Genomic DNA, 24,967 nt, shown 5'->3' with positions numbered 1-24,967 from the left:
GTGCTCTTTATGGAGGGCTGTGGTGCCAACGTCGGGCTGCTGGTAGCGAACACCAAGAGTTTGACTAATCAGGCTTCCTCCCCCAAAAAGCAGAAATAATTTCTTGAAATATCTGTTGCTTATTAACGTCTTTTTCAGTAGCCATTCATGTTCCCTGGCACTTTCTATCTAAAACAGCCCAAATGAGCTCCTAACAACACACCACCACCACCACCACTCGATACCACTGATACTTTGACCTTTGAGTTTCGAGAGTTTTTCTAGTCCAGAGCTCGGCCTCGGACCAGGCTCGTCTGGTGCTTGCCTGGTCAACTAGGCTGTTGCTGTTGGTTGCCCCCTGGCCAACATATCCATCTGATATTTACTGGCAAGATGTTGAATAACCTGGGGAGTACCCCCACACCCACCAGGCGAGACACCATCACCACCAGTACTTCATGTCAATACCACTAGTACGAGTACCACAAGCACCACCAGCACCATGAGACACCAGCAGCACCAGCACTAGAGAGCGTCCTCTCCCCGTAGTCTCTCCCTGTGGCTGTCTTGTGTTTACCGAGTAGGATCCCATAATCCCTGAGTGTTGGAGGCGGCGATGTGAGGCCGGCCTCTGGCTTAGCTGCCTCGCCTACCATTCCTGCTTCCTATTCCTTTTCCTCCCATCTTATTCATACATCCTTTTTCTACCCCCCCCTCCCTTTTTAACCATTTAGATACCCCTTTCTTTTCAGTCTTTCGTTCATTTTCCTCTTGTCTGCCTATATTTATCCAGATGTTCTTGATTTTTATACTGTTACTGCTGCAATCCTCTTTTCTGTTCGTCTTTGTCATCTTGATGTTCTTAGTTAATTTTGCTCTGCCCTAGAATATTTCTCGTTCCTTTCTGTTCCTAGCCACTTCTTTCTAGGGCCTTTCTTCTCGCCTCTACTTCCTAGTGCCCCCAACCGCTCTTTCTGCTGTCGTTGTATTGTTGCTGCTCTCGTTCATCACACTTAGTTCTGGGGAGTTGCCAAACAGGTTACTCGGGGAGAGGCTCCAGCTCCTCGCACAGGGGGTGTTGATGTTCAGGTCAAAATCCAACAGCGGGGAAGTGAAGCGAATGTTTCTTTACATTCTTCGTTGGAACGGTTGGTAGGAGGGATAGAAATGCAGGGGGCATGTGGTGGGGGAGATAGGGGAGAGTTGAAAGGACAGAAGAGGGTAGGAGAACGGGAGGGAAGGGGATAGAAGGTACAGCAATACCTAAGGAGAGGAGTGGATAAGGATGTGACGGAAGAATTGTTGAGGGATATCTGTAGTCTGCCTGGAATATTCAGTGGGGTCAACGCCCCCGCTGCCCGGTCCCAGACTAGATCTCCTGGTGGATGACCTGGTCAACCAGGGTGTTGGTGCCTCATCCTAGACGGGTTTCGAAAGTGTTCCCACTCCGGGGCCCAAGACTGTTCAACAGCCTCCCACCAGCAATAAGGGGCATTACGGGAAGAACCCTGGTTGTCTTCAAGAGGGAGCTGGACAGATAACTAAAGACGGTGCCGGATCAGCCGGGCTGTGGTTCGTACGTTGGATTACGTGCGGCCAGCAGTAACAGCCTCGTTGATCAGGTCCTGATCCACCGGGAGGCCTGGTCGTGGACCGGGCCGCGGGGGCGTTGATCCCCGGAATACCCTCCAGGTAGGCTTGGTTGATGCTTGCCTGGTCAATCAGGCTGTTGCTGCAGCTCTCTAGCCCACATATCTATTACAGCCTGGTTAATTCGGCATCATTATTCGTGAATATAAAGTCGATGGCGTTTTCTAGTTTTGTGACTTCATTTTCTTGTCTTGAAGGTAATTTGTTAGTTTCAGTAGTTCATTTGTGCGAGACTATTCACCTGAACTTCTTCCTGGGATCATCTCTCACAGTATTACCTACATTATTCCTCTATTGCCTTCGTGCATCTGGCAGCTCACCAGCAGATTTCTGGCTGCCTTGAAGAGGAAACTTGACAAGTTCCTTAAATCGGTTCCTGACCAGCCGAGCTGTAGTTAGAACTTTGGAATGCATACATCCAGCAGTAACAGACTGGCTGATCAGACTTTGATCCATCAGGAGGCCTAGTCTGTGACCAGGGGTGTTAACCCCTGGAATCGTCCTTCAGGTATTCTTCTGGTGTCCTTAAAATGAAGTCCCTTAGCACGTGATATTTGGGACTGGAGAGGGAACCATTTTCCAGAGTACTGCAGGGAGTGAAGGTTTCCAGGAGCTACATTGACAAGCCTTTGGTCAGATCACATTTTTTTAATGGTTAAATTTTCACGTCTCATTATTCTTTTCCAGACATTAGACATTCCTAGCATGGAATTTACACATTCCAACTTTCCATCGGCTGCAATTGGTGGGGGGGGGGAAAGCTGCGTTCCGAACTGGCCTAGTTTCTAGATCTGTTCCAGCATCACTATTGTCAGTAATAGTTCCAGAACCAGCAACTCTACCTGTTGAAATGCTGTTTATATTTCTACATCTGTAACCACATTCAGAAACGGCGCCAAAACCAGAAATATCAACTGAAGCGCTATTTCACATTTCTCGGCATCAGAACCAGCAACAGCATCAGCTGAAGTACCACTTCGTATCATTGCATCTTCAAAAAACGGCATCAGAACCAGCAACAGCATCAGCTGAAGTACCACTTCGTATCATTCCATCTTCAAAAAACGGCATCAGAACCAGCAACAGCATCAGCTGAAGTACCACTTTGTATCATTGAATCTTTTCCGCCTGTATTTTTTTTACACTTGTTTCTCTCTCATCTGTTACTTTGCAGCTGTATTCATAAGAACATAAGAACGAAGGAACACTGCAGAAGGCCTACTGGCCCATGCGAGGCAGGTCCAAGTCCCTACCGGCTTAAGCCAATGCACCCAACCTAGTCAGGTCAGGTCACATTGACTCAAGGGAGGAACACGGCAACCGACCCGTTAGCACAAGCTATCAGGTCTAACTCACACCCACCCACATCTACTCATGTATTTATCCAACCTATTTTTAAAGCTACACAACGTTCTGGCCTCTATAACGGTACTTGGGAGTTTGTTCCACTCATCCACAACTCTATTACCAAACCAGTACTTTCCTATATCCCTCCTGAATCTGAATTTTTCCAACTTAAAACCATTGCTGCGAGTCCTGTCTAGGCTAGATATTATCAGCACACTATTTACATCCCCTTTATTTATTCCTGTCTTCCACTTATAAACCTCAATCATATCCCCCCTAATTCTACGTCTTTCTAGAGAGTGCAGTTTCAGGGCCCTTAGTCTATCCTCATAGGGAAGGTTTCTGATACATGGGATCATCTTTGTCATCCTCCTTTGTACATTTTCCAGAGAATTTATATCCATTCTGTAATACGGTGACCAAAACTGTGCAGCATAATCTAAATGAGGCCTAACCAAGGATGTATAGAGTTGAAGAACAACCTGAGGACTCCTATTATTTATGCTTCTTGATATGAAGCCAAGGATTCTATTAGCTTTATTGCGAACACTTATGCACTGTTGTCTTGGTTTCAGATTACTGCTAACCAGAACTCCTAAATCTTTTTCGCAATCCGTAATATTAAGATCTACATTATTTAGTTTATATGTGGCATGGTTATTGTCCTGTCCAACATTTAGAACTTTGCATTTGTCTATATTAAACTGCATCTGCCACTTCTCCGACCACTGCATCAGTCTATTCAAATCTTCCTGGAGTGCTCGAATGTCCTCGTCAGAATGAATTCGACGGCCTATTTTGGTGTCATCGGCAAACTTGCCGATGTCGCTCTTTATGCCCTCATCTATGTCGTTTATGTAGATTGTGAACAGCAGGGGGCCCAACACTGACCCCTGTGGAACACCGCTCGTGACGCTTCCCCACTCTGATTTCTCCCCATTTATGCAAACTCTCTGCTGCCTATTTGTCAACCATGCCTCTATCCAGGAAAAAATTTCTCCTCCTATTCCATGTGCTTTAATTTTCCTCAATAGTCTCTGATGTGGGACCCTGTCAAAAGCCTTACTGAAGTCCATATACACAATATCATATTCGTTACCATGATCTACCTCCTCAAATACCTTAGTGAAAAAAGTTAATAAATTCGTAAGGCAGGAACGTCCCTTTGTAAAACCATGCTGAGATTCGTTGATTAATTTATGCTTTTCAAGGTGGCTACGAACTGCCTCGGCAATTATTGATTCCATAAATTTTCCCACTATGGAGGTTAGGCTTATTGGTCTATAGTTCGAAGCTAAGGACCTGTCACCTGTTTTGAAAATAGGTATCACATTTGCCATTTTCCACTTATCTGGCACCATGCCAGTTTGTAGTGATATGTTGAAAAGATTAGCCAAAGGTGTGCTAAGCTCCTCTTTACATTCCTTTAGAACCCTTGCATACAGTTCATCAGGGCCTGGGGATTTGTTAGGTTTTAATTTATCTATTTGCCTAAGGACCATGTCACTTGTGACCCTAATAGTGCACAGTTTATTATCGTCCTGTTCTACATAATTTATCATTACTGGAATATCACTGGTATCCTCCTGTGTAAAAACTGAGAGGAAGTATGTGTTAAAAATTCTACACATTTCCTTATCACTGTCAGTGAGCTGACCCGAGGAACTTTTGAGTGGGCCTATCTTGTCCCTGATCTTACTTCTGTATACCTGAAAGAATCCTTTTGGGTTAGTCTTCGATTCTCTTGCAACTTTAACCTCATAATCTCTTTTTGCTTTTCTAATTCCCTTTTTTATTTCTCTCTTTAACTGAATATATCGATTTCTTAATTGCCCCTCTCCTCTTTTGATTTGCCTATATATGCCTCTCTTTTGACCAATCAGATATTTTAATCTATTGTTCATCCATTTAGGATCATTTTTGTTTGATCTGATTTCCCTATTTGGAACATAATTTGACTGAGCAGCTAGAACTATGCCCTGGAAAGCATCATATCGGCAACCATCACCACCTACCTGACCCCTAGTCAGGTCATTCCAGTTCAGCCCACCTAAGTAATTTTTCAGTCCTATGAAATCAGCCAAGCGAAAGTCAGGGACGGAGACTTGATTGCCATTATTAGGGGAATTCCATGATATGTTAAAACTGAGTGATTTGTGATCACTCTCCCCAAGCTCATCATTAACCTCAAGATTATTAATTAGTGTTTCCCTACTGGCAAGAACCAAGTCAAGGAGGTTATTTCCCCTAGTTGGCTCTGTCACAAACTGTTTTAAAAAACAATCCTGGATCGTATCAAGAAAGTCACCCGACTCTAAATTTCCTGTCAAATTGCTCCAGTCAATCTGTCTATAGTTGAAATCTCCCATTAGCACAACATTTTCGTATGTAGATGCCTTACGAATTTCGTCCCATAGAAGTTTACTGCACTCCCTATCAAGATTTGGGGCCCTGTAAATCACACCCAAAATTAGTTTTTCTCGGCCCTCGAGAAGCTGTAACCAAACAGATTCAGTGGCTGACGCTTCTAATTTAATATCTTGTCTAACACAACAATTTAAATTGTCTCTGACATACATCGCTACTCCACCACCTTTCCTGTTGACCCTGTCAGTGTGGAATAATTTATAGCCTTGTATGTGACATTCAGATGGCATCTCTCTATCTTTCAGATTGAGCCAGGTCTCTGTTATAGCAATAATATCTATGTTTCCTGCACTTGCAATTAATCTTAGCTCATCTATCTTATTTCTAACACTCCTGCTATTAGTATAGTAAACCTTAAGGGAGCTAGTCCCTTGCTGCCCTCTGCTGTCCCCCTTTGTTTTCTGACCTGTTCTATTGTCTTTATTTATAACTTCATGCTGAATGCCTTTTATACATTTACTGTTTCCAACCCTAGTGTTGCAACCTGCTTGTTTCCCACACACACCCATACCTCTATCTTCCATCAGTTTAAAATCATAGGCATTTCACCAATGGCCTTCTCAATCGAGTCTGCAAGTGCTACCACCCCTGCCCCAGAGAGATGAACCCCATCCCTTGCATACATATCATGTTTGCCATAAAAGTTGTTCCAGTTGTCAATGAATGGGATTGCAAGTTCCTTGCAGTATCTGTCTAGCCAGCAATTTACACCAATTGCCCTAGACAACCATTCATTTCCTACTCCCCTTCTAGGCAAGATGCTACATATGATTGGGATCCCTCCCTTAGACTTAATGAAATCTATAGCTGACCTGTACTTATCTAGCAGCTCTTCTCTCCTACCCTTCCCAATATCATTTCCACCAGCACTGAGACAGATAATGGGCTTGTTCCCATTACCTGACATGATATTATCCAGTCTGTTGACAATGTCCCCAACACCAGCTCCAGGGAAGCACACTCTATCTCTCATCTTCTTATTCCTATTACAAAAAGCACGGTCAACATATCTTACCTGAGAGTCACCAACCACAAGAATGCGCTTACCTTCATTAGCAGGGGCAGTAGTACCCTTACCTTCACTGGCCACTGAAGTACATTCATCCTGGAGAACAGAGAAGCGATTTCCTACCTTCAGATCTTCACTCTTAACTTTCCTTACTCTGATGCGCCTCCCATTACTGTGAACAACTCGCCACTTGTAGCAGGTGCTGGGCTGCACCTCACTGCTGGTACCCGTTGCTACCTCCCCACCTACAGCCTCCTCACAGTGAGAGACAGACTGCACCTCACTGCTAGAAGCCTCATTCCCCACATCTCCAACCACCTCACACTCTCTCCCAGGCCCATTGAGGTGGACCTTCAGCCTCCTAATCTCCTCCTGGAGAAGCAAGACCTCCTCCTTCAACTCTCCAAACTCAGTTTTTAAAACACTGCAGAAGCAAGCCATGCTTTGTAACCGTCCACGCTAATCCCCAAAGCAGCTCAGGGTCTGTGACCTCACGTGACGACTGACCACTGAACAAGACACACTACCTGCTCTTTCACCTTACCTTTAGGACGGAATTAACAGTTTCAGGTGTGTTGTATGATGTATGGCGTGTATATCCTGGCTAGTGGAGTGATATATGAGTGAGCACTGAGAGGGAGGTGGAGGTGAGGAGCACTGAGGACCCTCAACACCACAACACTACTGAATTCCTGGCACACCTGTGCTATATTCCACATGTGTTGCTTTACCTCTTGTTTCGTTCTTTGTGTTTTCGTCTGTGTTTCCTCTAGCACTTCTTTTATTCCTTACTTTTAGGTTATTCCTTCAGTTTCCCAACTTGTATATGAATATTCCAACATGTATGAGTATTCCAGCTCTTGTGTGAATCTGGTAATTTCTCAAAGATGCTTTTTTTTTTGTTACTATTATTTACTATGTATGTAATGCTCTTCCATCGTTTCCTCTCTCATGTAGTTCTAAAAACACTTCTCTTTCTCAACAGATCCAAAAAACGCTTCTCTTTTTTTTCCAGTAGATGCAAAAACATTTCTCGTTTTCAATATCATTGCGCAGAGAGGAGTGCACTCTAATCTCGGTTTACATAAACTCGTTGTTACACTCTAGACAGGTTTTAACCATAATTGAAACCTACCCGTTTATTGGGCTTAGTGAATTTCTGGAGTGAGAGAGATAGAAAACGTAGAATAAACCCAGTGACAAGCAGTGGCGCCACGGGCACAATAAGAGAACATATATCAACAACAACTGTTGTCCAAAAGTTTTTAATATTTTACCAGATGTTAGGAACAGTCGGAGCACGTATAGAAGTATAAATAAGGAGATTCTACTGGTACCTACGCCTAGTGCCAGACCAATTAGGTTGTGATGGATATGTGGGCCAGCAGGCTATTAGCAGCAACGGTCTGGTTGACTAGGCAGGCACCAGACAAGTCTGGCCCAGGGATGGGCTGCGAAAGTAGAGCCCTTGAAACTGTGTAAAGTATGTCAAAGGGATATCCATGTCAGCTACGAGGATGAGAAACTAAGGCGCTAAGACCGTGTATGGGGGTACTGAGCTGTTTACTTTGCTAGATTTTACACTGTTTACTAGTCTGTGTTCTTATCAAAGTTGAATACCCATTTCTGACTTTCCCTTGTATACCTATTGCCCTTAAACATGCAATCACTCCATTATTATTAAGTGCTAGTGGAATTTTACAATTCTTTATATATAAGGATCTCCAAGAATACGGTTCAGGTGCGGCATCAATGGGTATGTTTGGAGGTTTTGAGAATTTCATGGGATTAGTGCTTATGCCAATTACATGATCTACATGGGATGCAGAGATAATGAAAAAAGCAAATCTGTATTCTCCACTTTGCTTTTGTTAAGTGGATTACTGAACATTGATTTATATTGCTTTTAAAATTTCACTTTTTTCTTCGTTGTCAGTGTATGAGCCTCTTGTGATTAATAGTTCACTTGTACAGCTGGTTCTTAACTTGCCTTTGGCATTTGTGTAGATATTTTCCCCAATATCCTGGACTTTTTTTTATTCATTTTGTGCGTCATTTGTCTGGTACTAAAGCTTACGTGTTTCTTCTATGTCTGTAATCTGTCAGCTAAGGTTCTTTCCATCATTGTGAAATTCACGTAAGTTGTTCTGTACATTCTCTGACAGAGCGCACCCTTCCGGAAAAGGCCTTCTACAGAGCGCACCCTTCCGGTTTAGGGCCTTCTACTGGGAGGTCCCTTCCGGTTTAGGCCTTCTACAGGGAGGTCCCTTCCGGTCTAGGACCAGCGGCTGGAGGGTCACCTTTTCACACCTAGGTGTTACTTCCGGTTTTGACCATGACCTCGCCCTCGAGACTACCTCACCCTTGACCCCCCAACCAATACCCTCGCCCACGACCCCCCCCCTTCGCGACCCCCGCCCCGTCGCGCCCGCGCGCCCGCGCCCGCGCGCCCGCCCGCGCCCGCCCGCGCGCCCGCCCGCGCGCCCCGCCCCGCCCGCGCGCCCGTCCGCGCGCCCCGCCCGCGCGCCTTCTGCTGCGCCTTCTGCAGCGTCGTCCAGATCGACCCCGCGCCTCGAATTTTTTTTCCGATTTTTTTCGAATTTTTTTTGAATTTCATTTTCTTGTGCTCTCCATCTCCTCGGATCAAGTTTTTAAGGTTCCCCCTCTCACTTTCACCCCCATCCCAAAATTTCTCGATATTACCAAGTTTTTGGATTCCCCCCTATGGGGGTTTCGAAAGTCTCCATCTCCTTGGATCAAGTTTTTTGGATCCCCCCTATGGGGTTTTCGAAATTCTCCATCTCCTTGGATCAAATTTTTGGATTACCCCTCCCACTTTCACCCCAAATTTTCTCGACAATACCATGACTCCATCTCCTCAGATCAAATTTTTAAGGTTCCCCCTCCCACTTTCACCCCCATCCCAAAAATTTCTCGATAATACAAGTTTTTGGATTCCCCCCTATGGGGGTTTCGAAATTCTCCAATTCCTCGGATCAAGTTTTTGGAATCCCCCCTCCCACTTTCACTCCATCTCCTCCAAATTCCTCCTATTTTTCTCGAAATTCTCCATCTCCTTGGATCAAGTTTTTGGATTCCCCCTATGGGGTTTTCAAAAATTCCTCGGATCAAAGTTTTTGGAATCCCCCCTCTGGGTATAAGCATTCAAAATAGACTCCTCCTATGGGGGCATGCTTACTACAGGTCTAAACATCTTCCCCTTATTATTTTAAAATGAACTAAAAGTTTCCTCTCATTAAGTCAAATGAACTAAAAGTTTCCTCTCATTAAGTTAAATGAACTAAAAAAAGTGTTTACTCGGCGTCAGTCAGTGACGTCACGCGCACACAGGTTGAATCAGGTCGCCCCCTATGTCAGTGACGTAAGTATTCCTCTCGTGATGACCGCGCACACAGGTTGAATCTTGTCTACCCTTTTACCCACCCTCCCAAACCCTCACACTCCAACCAACACCTCACAATTTTCACTCATAACCCCCAATTTTTCTCGTTTTAACCCTTTTAGTTCATTAAAGTTAATAAGGGGATACAGTACATCAGAAAGTCACCACAACACTTATAACCACTTTTCGATAAATTCACTAGTCACAATTTTACATATTACGAAGTTAAATACGCACTTTTACTTTGAACATCTTCAAAACACTCTCATAAATCATTTGAATACTCACAAAAAATACCTTTATACATTTCCAAACAACACTGAAATACTCCAAAAAACATCATTCGAACACCCCCAAATCACCTCTGAATACTCCCAGAACACCTTCATAAATACTCTTGCACATCATTTGAACACCTTCATAAGTACTCTCATAATCATTTGTACACCTTCAAAAAACACCTTTGAATACTCACATAAACACCCTTGAACACCTTCAAAACACCTTCAAAGCACTCTCATAATCATTTGAACACACTCAAAACACCTTTGAATAACCTCAAAACACCTTTGAACACCTTCAAAACACCCTTGAACACCTTCAAAACACCCTTGAACACCTTCAAAAACAACATTTGAACACACTCAAAACACCTTTGAACATTTCCAAAACACTATTTGAGTACTCCCAAATAAGATTTTACATCTCTAATTTATCTGCACTTTCATTAAATTACAACTCATCCCTCAGTCTCCAGACTAGGCATTTTCTCGTTTTTACCCTTTTAGTTCATTAAAGTTATTAAGGGGACACAATACATCAGAAAAAAAAAAAGTCACAAAAACTAACTCAAACACTTTACTTTGAACACCCCCAAAAACACTCTCATAATCATTTGTACACCTTCAAAAAACACCTTTGAATACTCACATAAACACCCTTGAACACCTTCAAAACACCTTTGAATAACCTCAAAACACCTTTGAACACCTTCAAAACACCCTTGAACACCCTTGATCACCTTCAAAAAACAACATTTGAACACACTCAAAACACCTTTGAACACCTTTGAACATTTCCAAACAACACTGAAACACTTCCAAAAAACACAATTTGAGTACTCCCAATTACACCACTGATTACTACTAAAACACCGCTGAATTCAATCAAAACACCCTTCAACACCTTCAAACACCCTTGAACACCTTCAAAACACTCTTGAACACCTTCAAAAACACCTTTGAACATTTCCAAAACACTATTTGAGTACTCCCAATTACACCACTGAATACTACTAAAACACCGATGAATTCAATCAAAACACCCTTCAACACCTTCAAAACACCTTTGAACACCTTTGAACATTTCCAAAAAACACTCTCATAATCATTTGAACACACTCAAAACACCTTTGAATAACCTCAAAACACCTTTGAACACCTTCAAAACACCCTTGAACACCCTTGATCACCTTCAAAAAAAAACAACATTTGAACACACTCAAAACACCTTTGAACACTTCCAAAAAACACAATTTGAGTACTCCCAATTACACCACTGAATACTACTAAAACACCGCTGAATTCAATCAAAACACCCTTCAACACCTTCAAAACACCTTTGAACACCTTTGAACATTTCCAAAACACTATTTGAGTACTCCCAATTACACCACTGATTACTACTAAAACACCGCTGAATTCAATCAAAACACCCTTCATCACCTTCAAACACCCTTGAACACACTCAAAACACCCTTCAACACCTTCAAAACACCTTTGAACACCTTCAAAACACCTTTGAACACATTCAAAACACTCTCATAATCATTTGAACACACTCAAAACACCTTTTGAACACCTTTGAACACCTTCAAAACACCCTTGAACACCCTTGATCACCTTCAAAAAACAACATTTGAACACACTCAAAACACCTTTGAACACCTTTGAACATTTCCAAACAACACTGAAACACTTCCAAAAACACCATTTGAGTACTCCCAAATACACCACTGAATACTAAAACACCACTGAATACACTCAAAACACCACCAAAATCACCATAAACTAAGATCAACACCCACATCCCACAACACCCACAACCCACAACACCCACAATTTTTTCTCGTTTTATCTAATTTCATCAGAAAAAGTCCCAACAACAACCCACTTATAACATTTTTTTTTCGGTATCTCTAGTTCGACAACAACACCCACAACACCCACATCCCAGAACACCCATGAACATTTCCAAAACACTATTTGAGTACTCCCAATTACACCACTGATTACTACTAAAACACCGCTGAATTCAATCAAAACACCCTTCAACACCTTCAAACACCCTTGAACACCTTCAAAACACTCTTGAACACTTTCAAAAACACCTTTGAACATTTCCAATCAACACTGAAACACTTCCAAAAAACACAATTTGAGTACTCCCTATTACACCACTGATTACTACTAAAACACCGCTGAATTCAATCAAAACACCCTTCAACACCTTCAAACACCCTTGAACACACTCAAAACACCCTTCAACACCTTCAAAACACCTTTGATCACCTTCAAAAACACCTTTGAATACATTCAAAACACTCTCATAATCATTTGAACACACTCAAAACACCTTTGAATAACCTCAAAACACCTTTGAACACCTTCAAAACACCCTTGAACACCCTTGATCACCTTCAAAAAACAACATTTGAACACACTCAAAACACCTTTGAACACCTTTGAACATTTCCAAACAACACTGAAACACTTCCAAAAACACCATTTGAGTACTCCCATATACACCACTGAATACTAAAACACCACTGAATACACTCAAAACACCACCAAAATCACCATAAACTAAGATCAACACCCACATCCCACAACACCCACAACACCCACAATTTTTTCTCGTTTTATCTAATTTCATCAGAAAGTCACAACACCCACACCTCCCATTTTTTTTCTCGTTTTAACCCTTTTAGTTCATTAAAGTTAATAAGGGGCCACACTACATCAGAAAAAGTCACAAAAACAACCCACTTATAACGTCTTTTCGATATCTCTAGTTCGACAACAACACCCGCATCCCACATCACCCACATCCCACATCCCACACACACACACACATCCCTAACCTAGCCTAACCTAACCTAACTTATCCTAACCTAACCTAACCTAACCTAACCTAACCTAACCTAACCTAACCTAACTTATCCTAACCTAGCCTAACCTAACCTAACCTAACCTTACCTAACTTATCCTAACCTAACTTAACCTAGCCTAACCTAACCTAACTTAACCTAACCTAACCTAACCTAACCGAACCTACCCTAACCTAACCTTACCTAACATAACCTAACCTAGCCTAACCTAACCTAACCTAACTTAACCTAACCCAACCTAACCTAACCTAGCCTAACCTAACTTAACCTAACCTAACCTAACCTACCCTAACCTAACTTATCCTAACCTAACCTAACCTATCTTAACCTTACCTAACCTAACCTAGCCGAACCTATCCTAACCTAACCTAAAATATATTAGAACAATTCCAAAATACATTAGAGTACTCCAGAATTACTTTGAACGACTCCATTTTTTTTTGGATATTTCCAAATTAGTTTTGAAAACTTTATCGTAAAATCGAACATTATTTTCTTGTTGGTAAACACACTCAATGGTAGAAATATTTACTCGATTTCCGAATAGAAACACTTTCCTTGCTCTGAGAGACTCATTGTGGGTCACCCCTTCCCCCCCATCACCACTGGGGTAATGCGGTTCACACCCAAGGTAGATTTAAGATAATCATGAACACCTGCGCCAACTCAGGACAGACAGACGCCATGAAATGCGGGTAACATCCAAGGTAGAAAATCATCTCTTTCCAGACCAACTGTCTATCCTAACCTAACCTAACCTAACCTAACCTAACCTAATTCCTAACCTAACCTAACCTCACCTAACCGTACCTAACCTAACTCCATCAATCACCTCTATCCTAACCTAACCTAACCTAACCTAACCCAACCTAACTCCATCAAACACCTCTATCCTAACCTAACCTAACCTATCCTAACCTAACCTAACTCCATCAAACACCTCGAATACTACCTAACTTAACCTAACCTAACCTTACCTAACCTACCGAACCTAACCTAACCTAACCTAACCTATCCTAACCTGTCCTAACCTAACCTAACCTAACCTAACCTAACCTAACCTAACTTATCCTAAGCTAACCTAACCTAACTTATCCTAACCTAACCTATCCTAACCTAACCTAAACACTGACTAACTTTGAACCAACTCTGAACACCACTGATCTTCTTCAAAAAATGCTCTGCACATCATTTGAACACCTTCAAAAAAAACACCATCAAACACCTCCGAATACTCCCAAAAAAAAACACTACTGATTACTACCAAATCACCACTGAATACTACCAATCACCGTCAAAATCACCAGAAACTAAGTTTAACATCACCATCTAACATCCTTTTTATAGAAATCCCCTCAAATCACTATAACCAAGAACTCCCTCCCCATTTGGCGCATAAAAAAAAAAGCATGAACACAAACCTAATACGCAAACACTTAGTACATGATCACCATCAACTGAAAACATATCTTATACACACACATAATATAACACAATCACCAACTACAATCACCCATGTTCACTTACCTCAAAATCACTAATATCACAGAAAACAATCATTTTTATAAACATTTCACACACACACACACACACACACACACACACACACACACAAAAAAAAAAAAAAAATAATATTTGACAATATCTAAGCGCACTCACCTCACTACCACCAACACACGATGTCTCACCTCACAGGACCGACGAGCTCACCTCCAGTGACGTCACACTCCCATTGTGTTACTTGGTGGTTGGTAACATCACACCTAACCCCCCTTGTTTCAACCTGTTGTACCCTACATTATCTAAGAACACTATATCCAAGACGATTACCAGATTTTATGATCCCCAACACCAAGATCACAGAAAACACACATTTTTATAATTATTCACACAAAAAATCACGATCACCAATTCCATATCATGTTTACCGTCATCTATCAACACTAATCACCAAGATCACCAAAAAAAAATCTAAGATCATGCATCTCAAAACTACTATGATCACTGAAAACACTTATTTTTTAAACATTCGCACAAAAATAAGACATACACAAAAATACCACAACACTTCCACCAACATCTATAACATAACATGAGCACTATAACATATCACTATCACAAAAAAAAATAATACACAAACACCCACATATTATACATTTCAATTGGAAATTTAAGACATGAGACATACTCACCAAATCTAAGACATTCACCTCCAACTAAGACATACACATCACCCCTAAAACTTCCTTCCTTATTCATTCCGTATATCTCCTAGAGCTGTTTTAACCCCGACGGATCCACCACGACGTAGGAGCCAGAGTGTAGTAGGTGGTGTTGGAGTGGTGATGGTTCCTCTGGCTCCTACGTCGTGATGGAACCGTCGGGGTTAAAACAGCTCTAGGAGATATACGGAATGAATAAGGAAGGAAGTTTTAGGGGTGATGTGTATGTCTTAGTTGGAGGTGAATGTCTTAGATTTGGTGAGTATGTCTCATGTCTTAAATTTCCAATTGAAATGTATAATATGTGGGTGTTTGTGTATTATTTTTTTTGTGATAGTGATATGTTATAGTGCTCATGTTATGTTATAGATGTTGGTGGAAGTGTTGTGGTATTTTTGTGTATGTCTTATTTTTGTGCGAATGTTTAAAAAATAAGTGTTTTCAGTGATCATAGTAGTTTTGAGATGCATGATCTTAGATTTTTTTTTGGTGATCTTGGTGATTAGTGTTGATAGATGACGGTAAACATGATATGGAATTGGTGATCGTGATTTTTTGTGTGAATAATTATAAAAATGTGTGTTTTCTGTGATCTTGGTGTTGGGGATCATAAAATCTGGTAATCGTCTTGGATATAGTGTTCTTAGATAATGTAGGGTACAACAGGTTGAAACAAGGGGGGTTAGGTGTGATGTTACCAACCACCAAGTAACACAATGGGAGTGTGACGTCACTGGAGGTGAGCTCGTCGGTCCTGTGAGGTGAGACATCGTGTGTTGGTGGTAGTGAGGTGAGTGCGCTTAGATATTGTCAAATATTATTTTTTTTTTTTTGTGTGTGTGTGTGTGTGTGTGTGTGTGTGTGTGAAATGTTTATAAAAATGATTGTTTTCTGTGATATTAGTGATTTTGAGGTAAGTGAACATGGGTGATTGTAGTTGGTGATTGTGTTATATTATGTGTGTGTATAAGATATGTTTTCAGTTGATGGTGATCATGTACTAAGTGTTTGCGTATTAGGTTTGTGTTCATGCTTTTTTTTTTATGCGCCAAATGGGGAGGGAGTTCTTGGTTATAGTGATTTGAGGGGATTTCTATAAAAAGGATGTTAGATGGTGATGTTAAACTTAGTTTCTGGTGATTTTGACGGTGATTGGTAGTATTCAGTGGTGATTTGGTAGTAATCAGTAGTGTTTTTTTTTTGGGAGTATTCGGAGGTGTTTGATGGTGTTTTTTTTGAAGGTGTTCAAATGATGTGCAGAGCATTTTTTGAAGAAGATCAGTGGTGTTCAGAGTTGGTTCAAAGTTAGTCAGTGTTTAGGTTAGGTTAGGATAGGTTAGGTTAGGATAAGTTAGGTTAGGTTAGCTTAGGATAAGTTAGGTTAGGTTAGGTTAGGTTAGGTTAGGTTAGGTTAGGACAGGTTAGGATAGGTTAGGTTAGGTTAGGTTAGGTTCGGTAGGTTAGGTAAGGTTAGGTTAGGTTAAGTTAGGTAGTATTCGAGGTGTTTGATGGAGTTAGGTTAGGTTAGGATAGGTTAGGTTAGGTTAGGATAGAGGTGTTTGATGGAGTTAGGTTGGGTTAGGTTAGGTTAGGTTAGGTTAGGATAGAGGTGATTGATGGAGTTAGGTTAGGTACGGTTAGGTGAGGTTAGGTTAGGTTAGGAATTAGGTTAGGTTAGGTTAGGTTAGGTTAGGTTAGGATAGACAGTTGGTCTGGAAAGAGATGATTTTCTACCTTGGATGTTACCCGCATTTCATGGCGTCTGTCTGTCCTGAGTTGGCGCAGGTGTTCATGATTATCTTAAATCTACCTTGGGTGTGAACCGCATTACCCCAGTGGTGATGGGGGGGAAGGGGTGACCCACAATGAGTCTCTCAGAGCAAGGAAAGTGTTTCTATTCGGAAATCGAGTAAATATTTCTACCATTGAGTGTGTTTACCAACAAGAAAATAATGTTCGATTTTACGATAAAGTTTTCAAAACTAATTTGGAAATATCCAAAAAAAATGGAGTCGTTCAAAGTAATTCTGGAGTACTCTAATGTATTTTGGAATTGTTCTAATATATTTTAGGTTAGGTTAGGATAGGTTCGGCTAGGTTAGGTTAGGTAAGGTTAAGATAGGTTAGGTTAGGTTAGGATAAGTTAGGTTAGGGTAGGTTAGGTTAGGTTAGGTTAAGTTAGGTTAGGCTAGGTTAGGTTAGGTTGGGTTAGGTTAAGTTAGGTTAGGTTAGGTTAGGCTAGGTTAGGTTATGTTAGGTAAGGTTAGGTTAGGGTAGGTTCGGTTAGGTTAGGTTAGGTTAGGTTAAGTTAGGTTAGGTTAGGCTAGGTTAAGTTAGGTTAGGATAAGTTAGGTAAGGTTAGGTTAGGTTAGGTTAGGCTAGGTTAGGATAAGTTAGGTTAGGTTAGGTTAGGTTAGGTTAGGTTAGGTTAGGTTAGGTTATGTTAGGATAAGTTAGGTTAGGTTAGGCTAGGTTAGGGATGTGTGTGTGTGTGTGTGTGTGGGATGTGGGATGTGGGTGATGTGGGATGCGGGTGTTGTTGTCGAACTAGAGATATCGAAAAGACGTTATAAGTGGGTTGTTTTTGTGACTTTTTCTGATGTAGTGTGGCCCCTTATTAACTTTAATGAACTAAAAGGGTTAAAACGAGAAAAAAAAATGGGAGGTGTGGGTGTTGTGACTTTCTGATGAAATTAGATAAAACGAGAAAAAATTGTGGGTGTTGTGGGTGTTGTGGGATGTGGGTGTTGATCTTAGTTTATGGTGATTTTGGTGGTGTTTTGAGTGTATTCAGTGGTGTTTTAGTATTCAGTGGTGTATATGGGAGTACTCAAATGGTGTTTTTGGAAGTGTTTCAGTGTTGTTTGGAAATGTTCAAAGGTGTTCAAAGGTGTTTTGAGTGTGTTCAAATGTTGTTTTTTGAAGGTGATCAAGGGTGTTCAAGGGTGTTTTGAAGGTGTTCAAAGGTGTTTTGAGGTTATTCAAAGGTGTTTTGAGTGTGTTCAAATGATTATGAGAGTGTTTTGAATGTATTCAAAGGTGTTTTTGAAGGTGATCAAAGGTGTTTTGAAGGTGTTGAAGGGTGTTTTGAGTGTGTTCAAGGGTGTTTGAAGGTGTTGAAGGGTGTTTTGATTGAATTCAGCGGTGTTTTAGTAGTAATCAGTGGTGTAATAGGGAGTACTCAAATTGTGTTTTTTGGAAGTGTTTCAGTGTTGATTGGAAATGTTCAAAGGTGTTTTTGAAAGTGTTCAAGAGTGTTTTGAAGGTGTTCAAGGGTGTTTGAAGGTGTTGAAGGGTGTTTTGATTGAATTCAGCGGTGTTTTAGTAGTAATCAGTGGTGTAATTGGGAGTACTCAAATAGTGTTTTGGAAATGTTCATGGGTGTTCTGGGATGTGGGTGTTGTGGGTGTTGTTGTCGAACTAGAGATACCGAAAAAAAAAATGTTATAAGTGGGTTGTTGTTGGGACTTTTTCTGATGAAATTAGATAAAACGAGAAAAAATTGTGGGTGTTGTGGGTTGTGGGTGTTGTGGGATGTGGGTGTTGATCTTAGTTTATGGTGATTTTGGTGGTGTTTTGAGTGTATTCAGTGGTGTTTTAGTATTCAGTGGTGTATTTGGGAGTACTCAAATGGTGTTTTTGGAAGTGTTTCAGTGTTGTTTGGAAATGTTCAAAGGTGTTCAAAGGTGTTTTGAGTGTGTTCAAATGTTGTTTTTTGAAGGTGATCAAGGGTGTTCAAGGGTGTTTTGAAGGTGTTCAAAGGTGTTTTGAGGTTATTCAAAGGTGTTTTGAAGGTGTTCAAGGGTGTTTATGTGAGTATTCAAAGGTGTTTTTTGAAGGTGTACAAATGATTATGAGAGTGTTTTTGGGGGTGTTCAAAGTAAAGTGTTTGAGTTAGTTTTTGTGACTTTTTTTTTTTCTGATGTATTGTGTCCCCTTAATAACTTTAATGAACTAAAAGGGTAAAAACGAGAAAATGCCTAGTCTGGAGACTGAGGGATGAGTTGTAATTTAATGAAAGTGCAGATAAATTAGAGATGTAAAATCTTATTTGGGAGTACTCAAATAGTGTTTTGGAAATGTTCAAAGGTGTTTTGAGTGTGTTCAAATGTTGTTTTTGAAGGTGTTCAAGGGTGTTTTGAAGGTGTTCAAGGGTGTTTTGAAGGTGTTCAAAGGTGTTTTGAGGTTATTCAAAGGTGTTTTGAGTGTGTTCAAATGATTATGAGAGTGCTTTGAAGGTGTTTTGAAGGTGTTCAAGGGTGTTTATGTGAGTATTCAAAGGTGTTTTTTGAAGGTGTACAAATGATTATGAGAGTACTTATGAAGGTGTTCAAATGATGTGCAAGAGTATTTATGAAGGTGTTCTGGGAGTATTCAGAGGTGATTTGGGGGTGTTCGAATGATGTTTTTTGGAGTATTTCAGTGTTGTTTGGAAATGTATAAAGGTATTTTTTGTGAGTATTCAAATGATTTATGAGAGTGTTTTGAAGATGTTCAAAGTAAAAGTGCGTATTTAACTTCGTAATATGTAAAATTGTGAGTAGTGAATTTAACGAAAGTGGATGTAAGCGATGTGGTGACTTTCTGATGCATGTGTCCCCTTATTAACTTTAATGAACTAAAAGGGTTAAAACGAGAAAAATTGGGGGTTATGAGTGAAAATTGTGAGGTGTTGGTTGGAGTGTGAGGGTTTGGGAGGGTGGGTAAAAGGGTAGACAAGATTCAACCTGTGTGCGCGGTCATCACGTGACGTCACTGACATAGGGGGCGACCTGATTCAACCTGTGTGCGCGTGACGTCACTGACCGCCGAGTAAACGCTTTTTTTAGTTCATTTAACTTAATGAGAGGAAACTCTTAGTTCATTTGACTTAATGAGAGGAAACTTTTAGTTCATTTTAAAATAATAAGGGGAAGATGTTTAGACCTGTAGTAAGCATGCCCCCATAGGAGGAGTCTATTTTGAATGCTTACCCCCAGAGGGGGGATTCCAAAAACTTTGATCCGAGGAATTTCGAAAACCCCATAGGAGGGAATCCAAAAACTTGGTATTATCGAGAAAAATTTGAGGTTGGGGGTGGGTGAAAGTGGGAGGGGTAATCCAAAAATTTGATCCAAGGTGATCATAAGAAATTCAAAACCCCCATAGGGGGGGGGGAATCCAAAAACTTGTATTATCGAGAAATTTTTGGGATTGGGGGGGTGAAAGTGGGAGGGGGGAACCTTAAAAATTTGATCTGAGGAGATGGAGTCATGGTATTGTCGAGAAAATTTGGGGTGAAAGTGGGAGGGGTAATCCAAAAATTTGATCCAAGGAGATGGAGAATTTCGAAAACCCCATAGGGGGGATCCAAAAAACTTGATCCAAGGAGATGGAGACTTTCGAAACCCCCATAGGGGGGAATCCAAAAACTTGGTAATATCGAGAAATTTTGGGATGGGGGTGAAAGTGAGAGGGGGAACCTTAAAACTTGATCCGAGGAGATGGAGAGTACAAGAAAATGAAATTCAAAAAAAATTCGAAAAAAATCGGAAAAAAATTCGAGGCGCGGGGGCGATCCGAATGACGCTGCAGAAGGCGCAGCAGAAGGCGCGGGCGGGGCTCGCGAAGGGCGCGGGCGGGCGCGCGGGCGGGGCGGGGCGCGCGGGCGGGCGCGCGGCGGGCGCGGGCGGGGCGGGCGCGCGGGCGCGCGGGCGCGCGGGGCGGGGGTCGCGAAGGGGGGTCGTGGGCGGGGGTATTGGTTGGGGGGTCAAGGGTGAGGTAGTCTCGAGGGCGAGGTCATGGTCAAAACCGGAAGTAACACCTAGGTGTGAAAAGGTGACCCTCCAGCCGCTGGTCCTAGACCGGAAGGGACCTCCCTGTAGAAGGCCTAAACCGGAAGGGACCTCCCAGAGGAAGGCCCTAAACCGGAAGGGTGCGCTCTGCCGCATGCCTTTTTCCGGAAGGGTGCGCTCTGCCGCATGCCTTTTTCCGGAAGGGTGCGCTCTGCCGCTTTTTTGACTACTTATATATATATATATATATATATATATATATATATTATATATATATATATATGTATATATATATATATATTATATATATTATATATATAAATATGTATATATATGTATATATATATATATGTATATATATATGTATATATATATGTATATATATATATATGTATATATATATGTATATATATGTATATATATATATATATATATATATATATATATATATTATATATATATATATATATATACCACCCTGGGAGGTACTACCGTCCTGCCAAGTGAGTGTAAAACGGAATCCTGTAATTGTTTTACATGATGGTAGGATTGCTGGTGTCTTTTTTTCTGTCTCTTAAACATGCAAGATTTCAGGTACGTCTTGCTACTTCTACTTACACTTAGGTCACACTACACATATATGTACATGGGTTTTCTTCTATTTTCTTTCTAGTTCTTGTTTATTTCCTCTTATCTCCGTGGAGAAGTGGAACAGAATTCTTCCTCCGTAAGACATGCGTGTTGTAAGAGGCGACTAAAATGCCGGGAGCAAGGGTCTAGTAATCCCTTCTCCTGTATAAATTACTAAATTTAAAAAGAAACTTTCGTTTTTCTTTTTGGGCCACCCTGCCTTGGTGGGATACGGCCGGTTTGTTGAATATATATCATTCAACAAACCGGCCGTATCCCACCGAGGCAGGGTGGCCCAAAAAGAAAAACGAAAGTTTCTTTTTAAATTTAGTAATTTATACAGGAGAAGGGATTACTAGCCCCTTGGTCCCGTTGAATTATATTTTTATTTTTTTATTATCACACTGGCCGATTCCCACCAACTAGAAAAACTTTCACCATCATTCACTCCATCCCTTGGTGCTTTACCCGTTGACATTACCCCTCCTTGTGTGTGTGTGTGTGTGTATATTTATATATATATATATATATATATATATATATATATATATATATATATATATATATATATATATATATATATATATATTATAATATAGTAGGTTCTTTAAGAAAGACTATGCTCCTTGTTAATATTTAATACATATAAGTCTGACCCGAGTCCTTTATCTCTTAGAGAACCAGGCACAACTACCTTCCCGAATGTGTGCGCTAATTGTGGTAGTATTCCCTGGATAGGAAACATGAAATTTTTCCTAGCCTATCCCACAGTGGAGGTATCTTTAGGTGCACCTAAAGATACTCTGTAAAAAAAATTTTTGCCTGTGGAGATTTTTGATTAACTTTTGTAGAGAGGTAGCAGGCAGGCATGCATAGCGCTAGATGGGCAGACAGGTTACGAGGACACAGAATCCTTTCTTTCCACTGTAGCTTGGATAGCTTACAGTTATAGATGGAAATGATAGTAAATGGTGGTAATAGCTATAGTAGAGGTGGGTGGTGCTGGTGGTGGTCTAAAGTCTTGGGCCTGTTGGGTTTAGCTGAGTGGCGATGGTGGTAGGGATGGAGAGTTGGTCACAGGGCAGCGGCCTCTGTGAGCCTTTGGTCGTCAGCTATTAGCATTCGCCTTTTTTTCGGGGGCTGGGGAAGAATTTTCCGGTTTATACTAACACTTCACTAATTTGGCAGACTCGCTGGCTAAGGGTGGTTTTTCCTCTTAGTAGTAGGGAAACAATGCCGATGGTGACACATCAAATCGCTAGCGCTCCCTCAATTAGAAGAATGTATTGCTCAGTGTTGACGGCCCCGTTCAGGGCAGGAGAAATATCGGAGCTGGAACAAATACAGAGATCGTTTACGGCTCACACTGAGCCAGTAAAGCACCTAAACTACTGGGAACGCCTGCAAGTCTTGAACATGTACTCATTGGAGCGGAGGAGAGAGAGGTACATGATATATACCTGGAAGGTACTCGATGGCTTGGTCCCAAATCTGCACACTGACAAGTATCTTCTCCAGGTGCCAGATCAACCAGGCTGTGATGGATATGTGGAGCAGCGGGCCTCCAGCAGCAACAGCCTGGTTGACCAGGCGAGCACTAGACGAGCCTGGCCCATGGCCGGGCTCAGAGAGTAGATATACTCTCGAAATTCTTCAAAGGTTCAAAGGTAAAGGTAGCACTATATCACTGTGCCTTTCTTATTTGATCTCGTATTTTCTAGCTTTTATTCTGTTTCTTATGGCAACACCTTATCACACACCCAGGGTTTATGCAGATGAAGTTGCACTATCAGTTAGGTGTTTCATACTGTTTTTTTTTTTCTTTTGTAACACTGCTAAACCTCTAACAACCCGTTTTGGGATATTCCTACTGGCCTCGACCACTGTGCCTCGGGGGGAACCTTTTAATTACACAGTTTGTGATCATTTTGTCATGTAGGACAATTCGCGTGTTGAATATTTTATATGAATAACCCAGATAGACTAATATCCTATTTCTTCTCGTTTCAGACGAAGAAGCACAACCCAAACCACGTGAAACGGCCAATGAATGCCTTTATGGTTTGGTCGCAGATGGAACGACGAGAGATCGTCAAGTTTGCTCCAGATATGCATAATGCCGAGATCTCCAAACAGTTGGGAAAGCGGTGGAAGAACCTGACAGAAAATCAGCGACAGCCTTATATCCAGGAGGCGGAACGGCTGCGTCTGCTGCACATGCAAGAATATCCGGACTATAAATACCGACCCCGTAAGAAAACAAAATCTGGCAACGCGGTGAAGACTGTGGAGAAGGGTCGCGTTTCCAAGGCCAAGGACAAGACAAGTGCCAACAGTAATGCCCTAAAAGGTGTTAAATTAACAGCTGAACCCTCAAGGGCTCACGTTACCACTGGCATCTCAACAATCAACCACAATAAGCTCAAACTCAAGCTCAAGATAGACAAAAAATTCAAGGAGTCTATCCGGAACACTATGTACGTTCCCATTGCGCAGTGCACCTCTCCAGCCGAAGTTCCTGCTACGCCACACGAAATGCCAGCCTCTCCAGAGAGCGCCTCCCTCTACGACAACCATGTCACTACCACGTCTTTAAGCCGGAGCAGTAGTCGCGCCGCCTCCACAAGCCCATCCCCAGGAAAAGAACCCTTCCTCTACGGCCTTTACACTATCGAGAGCGCCCCTGGCCTCACCTCACTTCGACCAGAAGCTCTCGTATCGTCCACCACTGTCACTTCCACGGACGACGATGATGACAGTAAAGACGAGGATGAGGACGATGAAGAGAAAGAACACCTGCTGCTGTACAGTCGGAAACGGCATGCGGTGCGTGATGAAGTGTTTGCACCACGGCCCTTTCTTCCTACCTCTCTTTCTGGCTCTCGCGCCTCCATCCCTCCACCCATCAAGATGGAGCCTCTGGATATCAAGCAGGAGCCACCATCAGAGTCACCCTTAGCTGACCTCGACTCCCTGACAGATTTGCTGCAGATACCCTCCGACTTCAAGGTGGAAGTTGATGAAATTAACTCCGACCTTGACTTTGACGCGGTTTCCACGTCATCAGGATCTCACTTCGAGTTCTCCGATGTCTCGGACATGTTAAGTGATATTGGCGTTAGCAATGATTGTTGGGCTGACATTGGCATCATCAACTGCTGAACTGGGAGAGGTTCTTGGTGGCTCAAGACTGGGCTGTGCCCTCGACAGCTGCCAACTGGGGCAGGACTACTGCAGAGGCCGGTGGTAACTGAGAGTAACGTCCAGACTACTTGGTTCCTGAGCAGCTCTGACTCTCGTCTCTTCACCTGGGTGTTTCGCTGCAGCATGAGTCAGTGTTTACATTGACTCACAAGT

At 41.8% G+C, this 24,967-nt stretch overlaps 1 protein-coding gene across 3 annotated transcripts in view; it reads left to right on the top strand.

Annotated features, from left to right (window-relative positions):
* The window catches only part of LOC128686652 (transcription factor SOX-4), a 272,285-nt gene that overhangs the window by 246,250 nt on the left and 1,068 nt on the right, over positions 1 to 24,967 (top strand). For all 3 annotated transcript variants that reach the window (XM_070084216.1, XM_053773654.2, XM_070084215.1), the window contains one exon: positions 23,621 to 24,967. This exon is cut by the window's right edge and continues 1,068 nt beyond it. In XM_070084216.1, coding sequence (XP_069940317.1) covers positions 23,657 to 24,772 — 1,116 coding nt within the window. In that variant the 5' untranslated portion in view covers positions 23,621 to 23,656 and the 3' untranslated portion in view covers positions 24,773 to 24,967. The remainder of the gene's footprint in view (positions 1 to 23,620) is intronic.

Source organism: Cherax quadricarinatus, chromosome 12 (genome assembly GCF_038502225.1).
Source record: "Cherax quadricarinatus isolate ZL_2023a chromosome 12, ASM3850222v1, whole genome shotgun sequence".
NCBI classification, from domain to species: domain Eukaryota; kingdom Metazoa; phylum Arthropoda; class Malacostraca; order Decapoda; family Parastacidae; genus Cherax; species Cherax quadricarinatus.
Note: the sequence above shows the minus strand (reverse complement) of the source record. Positions and strands in the feature narration are given on the sequence as shown.